Source organism: Mustela nivalis (assembly GCF_964662115.1).
Source record: "Mustela nivalis genome assembly, chromosome: 16".
NCBI classification, from domain to species: domain Eukaryota; kingdom Metazoa; phylum Chordata; class Mammalia; order Carnivora; family Mustelidae; genus Mustela; species Mustela nivalis.
Window position 1 is genome coordinate 43,294,226 of NC_139035.1, and position 17,405 is coordinate 43,311,630.

At 49.7% G+C, this 17,405-nt stretch overlaps 1 protein-coding gene across 6 annotated transcripts in view; it reads left to right on the forward strand.

The window, feature by feature from the left end:
• Positions 1-17,405, forward strand: part of ATP2B4 (ATPase plasma membrane Ca2+ transporting 4) — a 93,663-nt gene that overhangs the window by 62,852 nt on the left and 13,406 nt on the right. For all 6 annotated transcript variants that reach the window (XM_082703078.1, XM_082703082.1, XM_082703083.1 and 3 more), the window contains 11 exons: positions 374-588; positions 941-1,183; positions 1,749-1,990; positions 3,381-3,612; positions 4,521-4,700; positions 5,580-5,667; positions 7,252-7,358; positions 12,832-13,023; positions 13,466-13,679; positions 14,254-14,465; positions 15,468-15,575. In XM_082703078.1, coding sequence (XP_082559204.1) covers positions 374-588; positions 941-1,183; positions 1,749-1,990; positions 3,381-3,612; positions 4,521-4,700; positions 5,580-5,667; positions 7,252-7,358; positions 12,832-13,023; positions 13,466-13,679; positions 14,254-14,465; positions 15,468-15,575 — 2,033 coding nt within the window. The remainder of the gene's footprint in view (positions 1-373; positions 589-940; positions 1,184-1,748; positions 1,991-3,380; positions 3,613-4,520; positions 4,701-5,579; positions 5,668-7,251; positions 7,359-12,831; positions 13,024-13,465; positions 13,680-14,253; positions 14,466-15,467; positions 15,576-17,405) is intronic.

The following is a 17,405-nucleotide window of genomic DNA, read 5'->3' on the forward strand; positions in this document are numbered from 1 at the left end:
GAGAAGCCCAAATTGTTAAACTCCTAGGAAATAGGCAGATGCAATCACTACAGTATGAATTGTCAAAAGAAGGTAGGTCTGAGATAGAATCATAAAATGCTCTTTTAGAAAACTAGACCTACTCCTTATTTACGAATGAGGAAACGGGCCGGGAGAGAGACTGTGACTAGTCCAAAGCCACGAGTCAAGTGGGTGTCATGCTGAGACTAGAACCGGTGTCTGTGGAGGACAAAACCCGCATCCTTTCCCCTACGCGACAGCGTACAGGTGACCGAAAATGGGTAAGGGACGTGGACATGTGTCCTTAGAGACAATGGATTTAAACCTCAGTAGCGAGGCTACACCTTATGCTGGCTGCTTGTTTGCTGGACAGGTCTCCTCATGTCTGCCATCACGGTTCTCATCCTGATCCTGTACTTTGTGATCGAGAACTTCGTGATACACCGCAGACCGTGGCTGGCGGAGTGCACGCCCATCTACATCCAGTACTTCGTCAAGTTCTTCATCATCGGCATCACCGTCCTCGTGGTGGCCGTGCCGGAGGGGCTGCCCCTGGCTGTCACCATTTCACTGGCCTATTCTGTGAAGGTGAGACTGCAGCAGGGCTGTCTCTTCCTGTAGGACAGAGATGGGAGGGGAGGGTGCCCTGTAGCCTCTGGTGAAAAGGTGGGCCATCCCCTCTGCACAACCCCCGGGTGGCCCTTCACGAGAGCAGAAGCCGCTGGCTCCACTCAGAGACAAAAGGACCATATTGATCGGTGGCATCCAGGGTGAGATAACCCAGTAGAATCTGAAGAAGATTCACAAAAATTGTCTCCCGCATTTTTGCGCAGACCAGAGCGTGAGACGTGGAGACACATTGAATAAAAAATGGCCTTTGACCTATATATGGCAGAGCTCTATCGGTCCCTCCTCAAGTCTGTTCTTATCTCCTTTGTAGAAAATGATGAAAGACAATAACTTGGTGCGGCACCTGGATGCTTGTGAGACGATGGGCAATGCCACAGCCATCTGCTCTGATAAGACCGGCACGTTGACCATGAACCGCATGACTGTGGTACAGGCTTACATTGGAGACACTCATTACCACCAGATCCCAAGCCCTGATGTCCTCGTGCCCAAGGTCCTGGACCTTATTGTCAATGGCATTTCTATCAATAGTGCCTATACCTCCAAGATTCTGGTAAGCTCTTCCTTTGCCTGGACACTTAGAGTGGGTAATTGGAGGGAACTGTTGATTTTCTCTGGACAGAGGAATTGTCTCTTGTTTGTTCTGCTTGAGTTGCCACCCCCACGTTTCCACTTCCTACTCCTCGGTGAACATGTCTGGGGTGACCAGGGATGGATCCATGGGAGTAGAGTCGGGGACCGAAGGCAGGTAGAAATCCAGGTCTCTGAGAGGCCTGCCAGTCACCATATCATGTCAGTATCTCTAGGAGAGATGGACGTATCAGGGGTAAATTACATACTTTCTGGAAACTGAGAGAGGGTGTTCAAATGAGACCCACATAGGGTGAGATGCCAGCACCAGCCCCAAGGCAGACTAGAACTTCACTAAGCCTGGGATGGCTTGGGGACCACAGTCACCACTGACTACTGTCTGCCTACCCTTGGAAAAAAGGCAGATGCTGTCTCCCTGCATGGGTTCCAGGTACATACGTGAACATTTCTTCAGGGAGTTCTCTCCTTCCTGAGCTCTCTCCGTAGTCGGGGCATGTTATCAACAGCATATCCAATTTCTCTCTCAGCCTCCGGAGAAGGAGGGAGGTCTCCCGCGGCAGGTGGGCAACAAGACCGAGTGTGCCCTGCTGGGCTTTGTCACCGACCTGAAGCAGGATTACCACGCGGTGCGCAACGAGGTGCCTGAGGAGAAGCTCTACAAGGTGTACACCTTCAACTCTGTGCGCAAGTCCATGAGCACGGTCATCGAGAAGCCCAGCGGGGGCTACCGCATGTACAGCAAGGGTGCCTCTGAGATCATCTTGCGCAAGTGAGCCCCCCGCCGCCACTTCTACTTCCCTTCCAGATCCTCCCTGCCAGAAGGTCTGGGGGACATGTGCCATGCTGAGCCCACCTGAATGGTCCATGAGCCATTGGACCATTGTGATACCATCACGAATAGCTGAGCGTTTACTCAGGCCGAGGCTTGTTTCCAAGTGCCTCAGGTGGCCCCTTCTGCATAATCTTTACAACCCAGAGCAGTAGGTGCTATTATTGTTCCTGTTTTATAGAAGAGAAAGCAGAGGTACAGGAAGCGAAGTAACTTGCTTGGGGGGTAAAGCTAGTAGGGGCAGCCAGGATTCAGACCTTGATAATCCAAGCTTTGATCTGCTCATGTAAAACCCGAGGAACACCCATGGGGTTACTGTGATTAGATGGTTCGATGTGCGCCTTGGATGTGGCGTGAGTTCAGTTCTAGACTGCCGCGATGAAGCGAGGTGAATGAGTCTTTTCAGTTTCCCAGCATACAAAACTCATAGTTCCACTAGACTGTATAACCATACATAGTTATAACAGACTGTAGTCTATGAAGGGTGCAATAGCCTCTTATATAAAAAAACAAGTACATACCTTACTTTAGAAATACTTTATTTCTAAAAAATGCTCACCATCATTAGTGATCATCATCTTTTGGCTGGTGGAGGGTGTTGCTGGGTGATCAGGGCACTGGGTGCTGAAGGACTGGGAGGCTGTGGCACTTTCTTAAAATAAGACAATGATGTGTACTGCGTTGATTGACTCTTTCTGTGAGTGATTTCTCTGTAGCATGAGATGCTATTTGATAGTAAAACTTCCATCAAACAGTGAAACTTCTTTCCCATTTGGAGTCCTTTCCCCTCAAACCCTGCTGCTTCTTTATGCACAATTCTAAGTCCTCTCTTGTCGTTACAAGAAGTTGCATAACTTGATCAAGCAGCTAGACCGTTCACGGATCATTAAAGGCTGACCTGTGTGGGCCCAGGGCCAGTAGCTGGATTAACCGGTGCCTCTCTTTGGCTCCACCACCTTCTTTTGATCAACCCATTCCTGTGGAGCCCGCCCTCTGCACCGAGTACCATTCTAGTACTATGCTAGTACTGGGAATTAAAAATGTGTCTCCCTCTTTGAGAAGTTCAAAGAGCACGTGATCCATCCACAAGTGACCCTCGGTGTCACATTCACAGATGAGTAGGAATAGACAACATGAGAGAGTCACCCCCTCTGCTTACGTAGACCACCCCACCTTGCACAGAGGGACTCGGCGGGATGATGGGTAGAGATTTCTGGCCTTGGGACAATGTCTGTACGAGTATAGCAGAGTCACCCGAAGGTCTGTAAGTGAGCGTAGAGGCATACTGGGTGGGAAGGGGGAGCCACCTCCTGACTGCGTGCTTCCCTAGGTGTAACCGGATCCTGGACAAGAAAGGGGAAGTGATGCCATTCAAGAATAAGGACCGAGACGAGATGGTCCGCACTGTCATCGAGCCCATGGCATCACAGGGCCTCCGAACCATCTGCATAGCTTACCGGGATTTCAACGACGGAGAGCCCACGTGGGACAATGAGAGCGAAATCCTCACTGAACTCACATGTATCGCAGTGGTGGGCATTGAGGACCCCGTGCGCCCGGAGGTGAGGCTTTGGCTTTGGCTTTGGCCAAAGGGTAAGGAAACATGATGGGAAGCCTTCTACCAGCGTCTGGCCCCGGAGCGAGGCAAGCGCAACGTACTAGGAAGCCACCCCAGAGTCCCGGGAACTGGGGGACTCGTTCCATTTCTAGCTGTGACCCCAGGCAAGTTACCCAACAACTTCTCACTTACCCAGATAGATGTTTCTGTGCCTCCTGCTTCCCAAAACTGTGGAGTGCTGAGCTGGTAGAAGCTGGCATTCTCACGGTGAATGCCATCCGAGGGGTGAGAGGCGTGGGTTTTACCGAGCTTGTGATCCAGTTCCTAAGAGCAGTCAGGAGCGGGGTTAACCGCAGCACCAGCTTTGCCTCCAGCCACCTTCTCTCAGTCAGGACGTTCTTACAGAGTGCCCTTAGGACAGCTGAACCATACTCTAAACACTAAGGCATTGAAAAAGTCTCTGCTTATAAGAAGTCCAGACAGATGGACTGTGAGTTGGTCAAGGCCCAAGGGCATGGGAAACTACAAAGAATGGACGGGCTGGAGTATGCACCAGGGCGGTGGAGAACGGTGAAAACTTCTGCCAGAAAGGAAGGCAATGGCCAAATCCTAAAAGAGGAGATAGACGCCCTGCCAAGGAGTGTAGATTGTAGGGAGAGTCCACTTTCATGCCTGTCTCCTGAAACAGATTTTCTCTTCAGTTCCTGGTACAGGAAGACAAGGTCAAGTGTAGTGTCCTGGGTAGGGACGGAAGTGAGGCGGCACCAAACAATATAGCAATGACCAGACGTGGCCCGTGCCTTGTGGCACTGCTCCCGGGGTCCCTCTCTCCTGTCCACAGTGAAGGGACCCCCAACAGGGGCGGGCGTCACCGCTCCCACCTCCTGCTCTCCCTTGCCTTACTCTCCACAGGTACCCGAAGCTATTGCCAAGTGCAAGCGAGCTGGTATTACTGTCAGAATGGTGACAGGTGACAACATCAACACAGCCCGGGCCATCGCCACCAAATGTGGCATTGTGACACCTGGGGATGACTTCTTGTGCTTAGAAGGAAAGGAATTCAACCGACTCATCCGCAATGAGAAGGGAGAGGTGGGTCCCGGCTGGGAAAACCCAGGGCCTCATTTGGCACCTGGTTGGGGGACGGGGTGGGGGGGTGGGGGGGCTCTCGTTGTAACCCTCCTGGGACACACATCTGGGACACGGAAGAAAGCCGCTGGGTTTTATCATTCTTGTTTGTTTGTTTAAGATCTAACTGCCTTTATTAAATGGCTTCATGACTTGAGCAGAATCCCATGTAGCTAGTAGGGGGAGCTGTGAGGAGTTGGACCACCAGCAGGTGGTTTTTAAACTAAAATCTATTCAGAGCGAACTTTCCTTCTACCAGGGCTGCTCAGGTGGGAAAACTGGGAGTTTTCTTTCTTCTCATTATCTTCCTTCATAAGCTCTCTTTTGAGACAGCGTCACTAACTTTTCACTTTTTCCCGATTGTGTTCAGTCATAGGATGCTTTCGTACTGATTCCCCTCCACCTCACCGTCCTGTGTCACCGCCTTGTGACTAGCGGTGGGTGGCATGGGTCTGCGAGATGATGTGGTCTGGGTGTGGAGCAGACCAGAGCTTCCTGGTCTGCCTAGAAACCAAACCAAAGACCTCAGAAGCACTTTGGCTACCTGAACCAACAGCCAGCTCTGGCCCACCTCCTATCAAGGGTCCAAGAAATAGGGGACTGGCTCCCCAGTAGGGAATTGGAAGGGAAATGAAGACATGCAGGACCTGAATGGTCACCATCAGTGAGTCTGCCCTGGGAGACCGAGCTGGCTGTCTCATCTCCCCTGGAGGCCAGGATGGTACACCTGCCATGGGCTGTGGAATGCTAGCTCTCCTGGAATCTCAGAGTGTGGGGAGATGTGAACTTCTCCCGAATGGCTGCTCTGAGCTTGACTGACCCGGTGTGGTCTGGTGTTGGCAGGTAGAGCAAGAGAAGCTGGACAAGATCTGGCCGAAGCTTCGAGTCCTGGCGCGATCGTCCCCCACAGATAAGCACACACTGGTAAAAGGTGAGCTTGGCTCTTAACTAGGTGCCTGGGGCAGGTGGCGGCAGGCTGGGCAACGAGGTACACAACGAGAACCACTGGTGAAAGCAAGTCTCATGTCTTGAATAGGAAGGCATCAGGAGAGCTCTCCAGCTCATGGTGGGGCAGGGAGCAGACAGGTCAGCAAACATCTATATAGAACACATGTAAAGAAGGTGTCTTCGAACATCATATCTTGTTTGCCAGTAGTACTGTGTACTAGTCAGAGTGGGTTCAATTACTCCCATTTTTGCCACTGAGGAAGTTTGAGGCTGAGTAGACAAAGAACTTACCCATATTGCCTCGCTGGTGAGCGGAAGTGGCACGGTTCGACCCCCACCCGGGTCTCTGTCTTCAAATCACCTGGCGCTTTCTCCAGCACAAACTGGCCATCTTGGGGCCCTCACCAGGCTGCCTGTCGAGGACGGACTCAGAGCCCAGTGCGCCACCGAGAAACAATTGACAGCCTTAGGGGGATAATGTAGAGCCTCCAGCAAGGCGAAGAAAGGAGGAAAGAACAGAGTAGAAAGGGAGGTGGTACACGCTTAACACACACATACACACACACACACTCACACACTCACACTCCTATGGCTCCAGCCTGGACTCCAGAAAAGGGCACCTAGAGAAGGTTTCATGGATGTGTGTGCAGATGTGTGCACACATGCATGTGTGTACCTGTGGTGTCCAGCTCTGACACCCTGAGCTTTCTCCTGTCCTCTCCGTGGCTGGAAGAAGCCTGCCTCCTGGAAGGGGTAATTTTCTGCTTGACTCTTCCTTCCATTTGGGTTGCTTCCTGCTCTTGCTCAGGGAGCACACGGCCCTCCTTGGCTGAGATGGGATGGAGTGGTGTTCGGGCTTCACCCGCTGGCTTTGGGACCCTGCAAGGCCTTTCCCCTCTCTGGGTTTCAGTTTTCTCATCTGTAAGGTGATAGGAGTTGCTTAGATCGTGGATCTCTCTGGATCCCCTCCAGCCCTCTGACTGTATTATGCCTGTGACCTGGGGCTGGCTGTCACTGGACCCTTGGCTTCCCTCCTTCCAGGAGCTGTGCTTACTAGCGCAGGAGGCTGAGACACTGCTATCCCCCAACCACCAGGGGGGGATAAAGAGCAGGACAGCGCCATCCTCTCCAGTTGCCTGAGTGGCCGCCTGGTGCAGGGTCAGCCAACCTCACCCCCATGGGGCCTGGTCTTACCCCTTCCCATGTTTGTTTTCAGCTGGTAGCTGGACTTCTGTGTATGCATTTCTCTGCCTGCTGCCAGGGTGAAGGCTGGGCCAGGTGCTCCTCCCGCCCTCCCTCTCACTCTCCAATGCCTGAACAGAAGAACAAGGCAGACCAGTAACAGCTTCTCAGGAGCTGACAGATCTGTCGGTGCTCAGAAGGGGGTTACACGTTCAACGTGCTCTAAAGGGAGCTTGTCACCCACAGAGAAAAAGAAAAAAGGAAAAGAGGTGGTGGCAGGGACCAGGGAAAAAGACCCAAAAAGGACCTGCATGGTGGAGCAGAGAGTTTGCCCCACAGCCTGCAATGGCGCATGTGGACTCACGGGGTGTGTCTGTTTTCCCAGGCATCATCGATAGCACCGTTGGGGAACAGCGACAGGTGGTGGCTGTCACGGGTGATGGCACAAATGATGGGCCAGCTCTGAAGAAAGCAGATGTTGGTTTTGCCATGGTAAGCAGCTGGGTATGCCGTCTCTGCCTGCGAGCAGCCTTCTCCACCCGGGAGACAGGATGGGCCTCCCGGCAGCCTGCCCCTTCCTGAACCTTCACCCACCCCCGCCCTTGGGCTCTTTGCTCCGATGCTGTCTCTCCTGCTGACCTGGCCGGTAAAAGTCTGTGTCATGGGAGACCCGTCAAGTACGAAGACTAGATGACCCAGGCAGGGAAACCCTGACGCCTCATTACCACGAACCCACGAACGTGGTGATGTTGTCTGTCTCGGCGCACCATAGAAAATTTGGGTTCCCTGTGAAGCACGTATTCCATGGCCAACATAGTTATCACTCTGCTTCTCACTTGTGAGGCCAGGAGCATCAGAATCACCTGGAAAGTTCATTTAAAATCCTGTATCCCAAGGTTCCGCAGGTGAATATCTTGATTCATTGGCATCTGGGCAAGGCCCAGAGATGTTTGGCATTTCCTAACAGGCGCGCTTGTTGATTCTGATGCTGTAGCAAACATGGGAGCCCCCAGGTGGCCAGGAACATCTTCCCACTCAAGTGGCTTGTGATTATAAGCCTCTCGTGTGTATTGAACTATTGGTGATTTTTAAGCAGCGGAAAGAGATTCAAGAAGTAATCTGTGTTTACGGTGTTCCCTTTAACACCCACAAGAACATTGATTCTAGGAAATTTCAAGTAGAAGTAGAAGTAGAGTAGAGAAGTAGAGAGAATAGTTTCATGAAGCCTTGTGTACCTGTCACTCAATATTAATTATCGACACCTGGCCCCTCTTGTGTCACTGGATGTTTCCCCCCACCACTTCTCCCATCTGCAGCTGAACTGTTCTGAAGCAAGTAAGGGACGCCCTGTCATTTCATTTGGAAGAACGTTAGTATATGCCTCTGATAAGTGTACATCGAGGGCATACATCTAGAATCGTACCACTCTTATCGCACAATAATCCGAGCCCTTATTGTCATTAATCATCTGGTCCATTCCCCCATTGCCCCAAGTGCTTCACAAATTCTGTCTTTATCTTTCTTTGTCCAAACCAGATCTAAACAAGATCCATACACTGCAATCGTGGACTGTCTCGCCTAGAGCTCTTAATCTATAGCAGTCGTTTTGGAAGCGTGCTCCTCCTCCCAACTGGACCTGGAAACCTATAGAAATGCAGACTCCCAGGCCCTCCCCAGATTCTCAGCTGCATCTGACAGCTCAGAGTTGGAGCCCAGCAATCTGTGCTTTCACAAGCTCCGGACATTTCTGCCACACCCTAAAGGTTGCAAACCACGGGTCCTGTAGGATCCTTGTGTCAGGGGTCCCCAAGAGCAGCTTTACATTTGTGGATTCACTGAAAGGACTTATGAGACTTGGTACAGAGCTGTCCTCATGGCTAAGATTTTTTTATTGCATGGGTGTAATAAGGCAGAAAGTCGCAGGCAGAGTCTGGAGGAACCCGCATGTAGGCTTTCTGTTCTCTCCCGCCGTGAGGGCTCACATAGAGCTCGCTCTCCCCCTCCGACAGCACATGTGGGATGTTTCTACCCAGAGAAGCACATCAGAGATTGCAGTACCCAAAGTTTTTGTTGGGCTTGGGCATATAGTCACTTTCTGCCTAATATGAGCTAAGATCTGGACTCCTAGGTGCACCTAGGGGAGGCTCTGTCTGTTGAGCAACCAACTCTTGGTTTGGGCACAGGTCATGATCTTAGGATCGTGAGATTGATCCTGATCGATCTCCGCATTGGCCTCGCCACTCAGCAGGGAGTCTGCTTGAGTTCTCACTCTCCCTCTCCCCTCCCCCTATTCTCACATGTTCCCACTCCATCTCTCTCTCTCTCTCTCTCTCTCAAATAAATAAATAATTAAATGTTTTTTAGTTAGTTAGGTTTTTTTTTGTTTTGTTTTTGTTTTTTTAAGAGAGATTCCAGACTCCTAGAAGGAAAAGAGGTGCTCAAGAGAAAACATACTATTTGGGCACGGTCTAGGCACAATGAACCACCAACTAATATTCAGTTGATTGTTGACTGCGGCGTTCTGAGAGCCAAGGTCCCAGATGCCAGCTGAGGGCCAGCCTCACAAATAGCCCTTTCTAAAGATAACAGGATGCAATGTTAGCTCTCCTGCCCAACCCCCTTTGTCTTTTGTCCTAGCTATTTAGTTTTGAAGGAACCAGGCTGGTTGTGTACATAGAACAATGCATAACATGGGTTTTGTTGATCGTATTCTTGTCATATGCAGTCAGATTCTAGATCCCATCTTTCATTAGGGCCTGCAAATTTACGTCCAGATTTTCTCTATTAACTTGAAGACTTCTACAGAAAGAAACCTGCCCTCCAGGATTATTTGGTAACTCTGAGGTTGAGGTTCATGTTCCTACATGAAAGGCAGCTAAATGCCTGATCCTTTTTCTTTATTTACTAGTTTTCAAAATGAGTTGACTTTTTAGGATACTCCCAAGGATAACCAGTAAGTTTTATGTGTGTGTGTGTGTGTGTGTATACATATATATGTATATATACACACATATATATATACATACACACATATATATATGTTTTTAAATTTTTTTAATGATTGTATTTATTTTATGAGAGAGAGAGAGAGCACAAGCAGGAGGGAGGAGCAGAGGGAGAAGGAGAAGCAGGCTCCCGACTGAGCAGGGAGCGCAATGTAGAACTCAATCCCAGGACCCCGGGATCATGACCTGAGACGGAAGCAGCCACTTAACTGACTGAGCCACCCAGGTGCCCCTAACTTGTATTTATTTATTAAGTAGGCTCCATGTCCAACGCAGGGCTTGAACTTAAAACCCCAAGATCAACAGTTGCCTACTCTACTGAGTGAACCAGCCAGGCACCCGTGAATTATATTTTTTAAAATAACCCTACTAAGGAACTCTACTAAAAACAGCTCATTTTTAAAATATCGTTATGAACTACAAATTAAAGTACATTTGATGTGTTTCAATCCCATTGCCTTTGTTATTATTTTGACGTTCACATTGACCCGTCATTAGCCTCATGAATCCTGCTGGGTCCTTTAGATACAACCCTAGTTATTCTTAATACCTTACTTGGTTTCTGTCATAATAACATGTTCCAGAATCATTATATGTATTTCTCATCCTAGATCTGGAATCATCCATTTCTCAAAGTCCTGCTTTTTAGTAAGAAATGGTGCTTAGAGAACACAATCTGAATGTCAGAATTTCTTACTATCAAGGAAATCATTTCTAGATCTTTGCAATGGGCAAAGCTAGGAAATATATCTTTTATGTCTCTTTTTTGTTTTTGCATTTCTTTGTTTTAAAGATAAAACGCTTCATGAATCCATGTTGGTATTTTCAGTTCAAATTTAGAATTACAGAACTCTAGCTACTTTTATTTAATTTTCCTAATTTTATATCTGTATCTCTTAAGCTGAAAATTTTGATTCCTAATGGCATTAACATAATCCTTACTTATTTTACCCTAAAATATAGGTAACAGTCTCAAAATAGCAATAATAATACAAGTGCTTTTGTATTATTATTATTATTATATATAGTATTATGTATTATTATATATTATTATCTAATAAGACAAAAAACAGTTCAAGATTCTTCTTGTAATTCTTTTTATTCTATAGTTATACTCTGCTAGGGTCTACCATCAAGGTACTGTGTTTTTTTAAAAGTCATTTGGAATATTTTTCCTTTGTGTGATTGTGCTTTCCACTGGTTGTACCAGTACATTCACACCATGTTGCTTTCCATTTTAGAGATTGCTTTTTTTTTTTTTTTTCTTTAAAGTAGGCTCCACATTGGGCCCCAATGTGGGGCTCGAACTCATGACCGTCAAGAACTGTGCTGAGATCAAGAGTCAAACACTTAACCCACTAAGCCACCCAGGTGCCCCTAGAGATTGCTTTTTAATCTTAGTCTTGATTTATACTCAGATAAAGTAGCTATATAGTTCTAAAGTCAAATATACAAAACAGAAATCCAGCTTCTACCCCTGTCTCCTCCATCCTATTCCCTCCCCACTTAACTCTAACATTTCTTTTGTTTTGGTGTATCCTTCTGTTTGCTCCTTTAAAATATAATCAAATGTATAATGTATTTGCATCCTATCCTCTTCGGTAGATGATACTTACCTGTACTATATGTATATTTTTCTACACACATAGCATACACTCTCTTTTTTTCACATTGCTTTTTTTCATTTAACATAACCTGAAGATTATTCCTTGGTAGAAAGTATATATAGTCCTCCTTTCTTTTCTTTTTTCCCCTCCTTTCTTTTTTCAGGGCATGTGACACATGGTGGGGATGCATTAGAGGACTTTTTGATGGGGAAACCGAATTGTTTAATCTGTAACAGGTGTTTGTTTATTGCAATCTGGATAGGAAAATATTACTACCTGGTAAAGAGAACAAATGGTGTACTACTGCGAACCAAATCAATGAACACGCCCCTCTGTGGGTTTTAGGCTTTGCAAGACACGGTACAGAAGTAGGGGCTGGGACCTTAGGGATGGTTTTGGTCTCATAGACCATTAAAGATAGATGGGGTTTAAATAGGTGAGGAAGGAGGATGTTCCAGGTTTAGGGAAATGGTGTAAGTAGAAGTCTAGACTCCAGAGTGAAGGAGAGAATCAGAGAATTGTTTAGGAGCAGACTGGAAAATGAATCCCAGTTCACCTGTTGAGGGCTCTGACTACAAGTCTAGAAATTTTACCGTTTCCATAAGCACAGCTTTCACCCATTGTCTATTGAGAAACCTTTCGTGGTTCCCCGGGAACAGGAATTTGAACAAGAGTAGGACATCTGAACTGTGCTGCCAGACTACTCCCCCCAGAAAAAAAGTGTAAAGTGACTTTGAAGTGTGGAGAAGACAAGGACATAAGTGAGACACTGGCAGTGGCAAAAGAAATATAAGAATTTAGGGGCAGAGAAGAATTTAGGGACACCTGGCTGGCTCAGTCGGTGGAGCATGTGACTCTTGATCTTGGGGTTGTGAATTTGAGCCCTATGTTGGGTGTCAAGATTACTTCAAAATAAAATCTTTGAAGGAAGCGAAGGGAAGGGAGGGAGAGGGGAGGAAGGGAGGAAGGGTGTAGGAAGGGTGTAGGGATTTGGAGGTAGCTTAGGACGCAGGTTCCCTGTCCTTTCCTTCATTTCTAAGGTGGGGGGGGTGGCAAAGAAGGGAGAAAGAAATATCAAAGATAACTGTCATTTCCACTTTAGGTTCAGGAGTAAGATGGTGGCATCAGGCCCCAGCCCTGCTTGCTGTGGACTGAGGGTGACACATTTTCTCTGGAAGAGAGAACTCGGAATACCGTGGCTCGGTCACTGGCATTAGCGTGGCACCTGCGCCCCCTAGTGTTTATGGCCAATTCGGAAGCTTCTTGGGGGTCTGGAAATGCAGTCCGGGTTCAGAACGCAGATAAAATCTGCATATCTAGGTCCTCACTGCTTTCCCTCCCTCTCTCACTCAGGGTATTGCAGGCACAGACGTGGCGAAGGAGGCATCAGACATCATCCTAACGGATGACAACTTCACCAGCATTGTCAAGGCAGTGATGTGGGGGCGAAACGTCTATGACAGCATCTCCAAGTTTCTCCAGTTCCAGCTCACTGTCAACGTGGTAGCCGTGATCGTGGCCTTCACCGGGGCCTGTATCACTCAGGTGAAGGGAGCACGGGGTGGGCCGAGAGGAGAGGGATGAGGCAGGGGCGAGGGAACGTGGGGGATGGGGTCCTGGTCACTGAGGATTAAGGACAGGAGTTGCACCAGGGGTGTAGGGGCGGGAATTAGCTCTCCTAGGTCCCCATCTGCCCACGTGGCACCACTAATTTAGCACGTGCATGTCAGCCACTGGGATGAGTATCTCTGTGGTCTTCAGAAACAACCTTGCAATGGGATATTCCCCCCCATCTTACAGGGGAGGAACCCAAGGCTCAAGGAGGTTAGGTACTGTTCTCAAGGTCACTCAGCTAATGAACAGCCAGATCCAAAGTCTGCGTGGATGGTGGAAGTGAGGCCACTGCAAGGGCAAAGCTGAGGCTGCTGAGTGAGCCAGGGGCTGGTTTCTGGGGAAAGCTCAAAGCACGGGTGCTTCCTCCCACCAGGATTCCCCGCTGAAAGCCGTGCAGATGTTGTGGGTTAACCTAATCATGGACACTTTTGCTTCGTTGGCCCTGGCCACGGAGCCTCCTACGGAGTCTCTGTTGAAGCGTCGCCCCTATGGCCGCAACAAGCCTCTGATCTCGCGCACAATGATGAAGAACATCCTGGGCCACTCCGTCTATCAGCTCACTGTCATCTTCTTCCTCGTCTTCGCTGGTGAGTCGCGGGGGCGCTGGGGACAGGGGTCTGGGTGCTAAGCGGGGACTGGGGCAGAGAATGGCCCGCGGAGAGAAGGTGGCACGGGAGCAAGCCGACCACAGGACTAGGGGTGACAGCAGTGTCACCCACGGGGTGTGTCCCCTTGCCCCGCTCTGTGCCGCCCTGCACTATTTGGTATACTCCTCTTAAGAATTTCACAGGGTGGCTTTCTGTACTTTTTTTTTTTTTTTTTTTTTAAGATTATAAAACTGAAATGCGGGACCCGTGTTGAATATATAGCGGCACTAAGATCAAACCTGTGTCTGCCAGACCCTTGCACAACCCCCACCCCCAACGCCACACCATAAGCAGTCAGAGTCACTGCAGCGGACGTGGAGAGAGAGTCAGATATGCTGAGACCAGAGCTGACACTCAGAGTGTTTGCTAGCTAGTGTGGCTCAGATACTGACCCGAGAGAATGGACACCGGCCCTAGGACCCTGGCTTGGCCATGCCTGGGTGTCATTCTGACTCAAACTGGGCCCTCACGGAGACTGCGCTTAACCCGCTAATGCTTCCTTTGTCCCCACTAGGCGAGAGGTTCTTCGACATTGACAGCGGGAGGAAGGCGCCCCTACACTCCCCACCTAGCCAGCACTACACCATTATTTTCAACACCTTCGTGCTGATGCAGCTCTTCAACGAGATCAATTCCCGCAAGATCCATGGAGAGAGGAACGTCTTCGCGGGCATCTTCCGCAACCTCATCTTCTGCTCCGTGGTCCTGGGCACCTTCATCAGCCAGGTGAGCCTCTAGCTGGAGTCGGGGCAGGGGGGCTGGGATGGCAGAAGGCAGAAGCTGGGAGCGGGGTTGCTTAGGTACTCGGGAGAAGGAGGGAGGGAATGATGGGGACTCGGGCTGCAGATCAAGAGCTTTTGGATTCCCGGTTGACTTCCATCTGCACATTGCTCTGGAACTGGAGCCTGCTGGGTCAGGTGCCATGGTGCAAGGCAACACATTGGTAGCAAATAAAACGAGATGAGTGGGTTCCTTCCTTGTCTTTCCAAAGCACAGAATTTTCCCAGAGTGGCCAAGGAGAGAGTCACTCACCGAGGTCCTTTCTGTCCCTCCTGCCAACATACATGAGATAGGCAGACATGCCATACGGGCTCCCTCCTTGTTCCCACCCCTGCATTCGTGGGGGGCCCTTGGCAGAAGACAAGGTGCAGTCCACAGACAGAGAGAAGGGGTGGCAGGGTGCACGAGCAGTGGACAGATAAAGCTGGCCTGGGTTCTTCTCGCAGAACTGGGGTCAAGGCATGGCTGCCCCGGTGATAGAAGGATCAGGTGTCTTCCTCCTTGCCCTAGTCTCGGGTACACTAAACACCTACAGATACAGGAGACTAGGAACTTGCCCCACACCAAGGGGTCCTGCCATCCCCTGCCGGGGTCCCCCTCATTGGCCTGCCTCTTCAAATCCTCCTCTCCCTCACTGTGCCTTCTCTTGGCACCTCGCCCACTAGCTATAGTCACCAGAAGCTTCCAGCCCCCTGGATCTGTCAGGTCTTACCTTAATAATATTCATAGTAAGTAGCTCTGTCTCCCGAGCAGAGTCTCTAGAAAGACTGTGTCTGTCTTCTCTTCCCCGCTCTGGATTTCCTCTTTCTCCTCCTCCAACAAGCAGATTGGGCCTAGGCCCACAGGGATCACGGGCCGGGGCACTGACGCCGTGTTGGTGGTCTCGGCTGGAGGGCTAGCTGCCCGTGACTCGCCTCCCTGATAGTGGGCTGCCTTTCTCGGTTCTAGATTCTCATTGTGGAATTTGGGGGTAAACCCTTCAGCTGCACGAAGCTCACCCTGTCTCAGTGGTTTTGGTGTCTGTTCATTGGCATCGGAGAACTGCTTTGGGGCCAGGTGAGTAGCAGCCGGCTCGCCCAGTGTGGGTGCGCGGCCGGCAGACTCTCTCCTCTGGAGGAGATGGGACATGCGATGGCAGCGCCTCCCAGCTCCTCGCCATCAGCTTCTTCCCCCCAGTTTTCCAGGTCTTTCCATCTTGCAGGACCTGTCAGTGCCCCCCACTTCGGTGGCTGTGGATCTCCTCTAAGCATGCCTAGTGGCAGGCAGATCCCTTAGTGTCTCTGAGATGGGAGTGGAAATGTTCAATGGAATTTTGCTAAAAAGAGAAAAACAAAATTAAGGGTCTTAGAAGTAGATGTTTACAGAGCAGAAGTCTATTTTAATAAAGCCACAGTCTGGCTGTGAGCTGCTGGGCTGACCTAGTTTAGGACTCCCCTGCCTCTCATGTTCACCATGGCCTGAATGGGTTGACTGGGTCGAATGGCTTACTCTCACCTGAGATAAATACAGACCCACGAGGGCTCTAGAGAAGCAGCATAGCACCCAGTTAAGAGCATGGACGCTGGGACCAGCTCCCCGGCTTTGAATCCCTTTGACCAAGCGTCTTAACCACTCGTGCCTCAGTTTCCTCAGCTTAGGAGAACAGGATCATTGTTCCTCATTGCTAATGGGCCAATCTGTTATGACACAAATGACTTAGAACAATTTCTAGTACCATCTAAGGACATAGTAAAATTTAGCTATTGGATCAGATCTGGCAAATTTTGTTCCTTCCCAGATACCACTTTACACACCCTCTTATCCCCAGCTCTGAGCCAGGAGAAGCTCTGCTTTGCAGACATCCAGTCTCTACCAATAGGCTCCAAGCCACCTGGGTGACAGCTTTGTTCTAAGTGGCCCCAGTGATCCTTCCCTGGGACCACTTCCCCGTAGACCTGCTGGTTGTTTCTTTCCTGTGTCCCAGATGCCTCCCTGATGAATTGCTGTCCTGATTCCTACCATGAGCCCCTCCTCCCTGTCCCATTCGGTGGCATTACTTTACCAGTGGGACCCTTTTACACCTGAGTGAAGCTTGGTTGTTTCACCAACTGTCTGGAACTTCCACCTGGGTCTAGTCTCACAGATGGCCATGCGGCCTTGATGCCGGGTACCATCGCTGCTCCTGTGTCCCAGCAGCACCTTCTAGCCATCCAGGAGCAGACATTCTTCCCCTTTCAGAATCCTTGACTCCATGCTGGGCCACTCCTACAGTCCTTCTCTTGTCCCAGTCCTGTCTATTCCTCGTCTGTGTGTCAGGGAGAGCTGATTGATGCTTCCTGAGCCCAGCCTACTGCCCCATGTCTGATGATACCTGAATGTCCCTTCTTCCCTGAGCTGTCTCACTCCAAGCCCAAGAAAACCTCTAGTATCTTTTCACCTTCGTTTTTCTGGGTGGGTTTTTTTGTTTTGTTTTGTTTTTTCACCCTCGTTTTACAATACAGGGATTTACTCTGCATGCGCTAACTAGAAGAGGATCCTTCCCTTCCAAGACTTCTCTTCCCTTTGTCCATACACAAGCGACGTGACCACCCCCTCTCCTATCCCTAGCCTTGTCTTCCCTCGGGCCCTGGTCTCTGTCCCTTCCTACCATGTGCCATGCATTATAGTTCCTTCTCTTTCCTGGCAAAATGGAAAGGAGCAACTGAGACGGAAGGAGAACCAAGTATATAATTAACCAGGCAGATGGCTGCCAAACTTACACGCAAATGTAAGTTCTCCTTCATGTGTCCACAAACACAGAAAACCTTCCTGAGGGCCTGCCATTGGGAGGCCTTGAGGAGTGCTTGCCTGGCCGGGTTGGTACCTCTCCCACTGCCCCTCCACCCCCCCACCTCCCCGGTGCTTGAT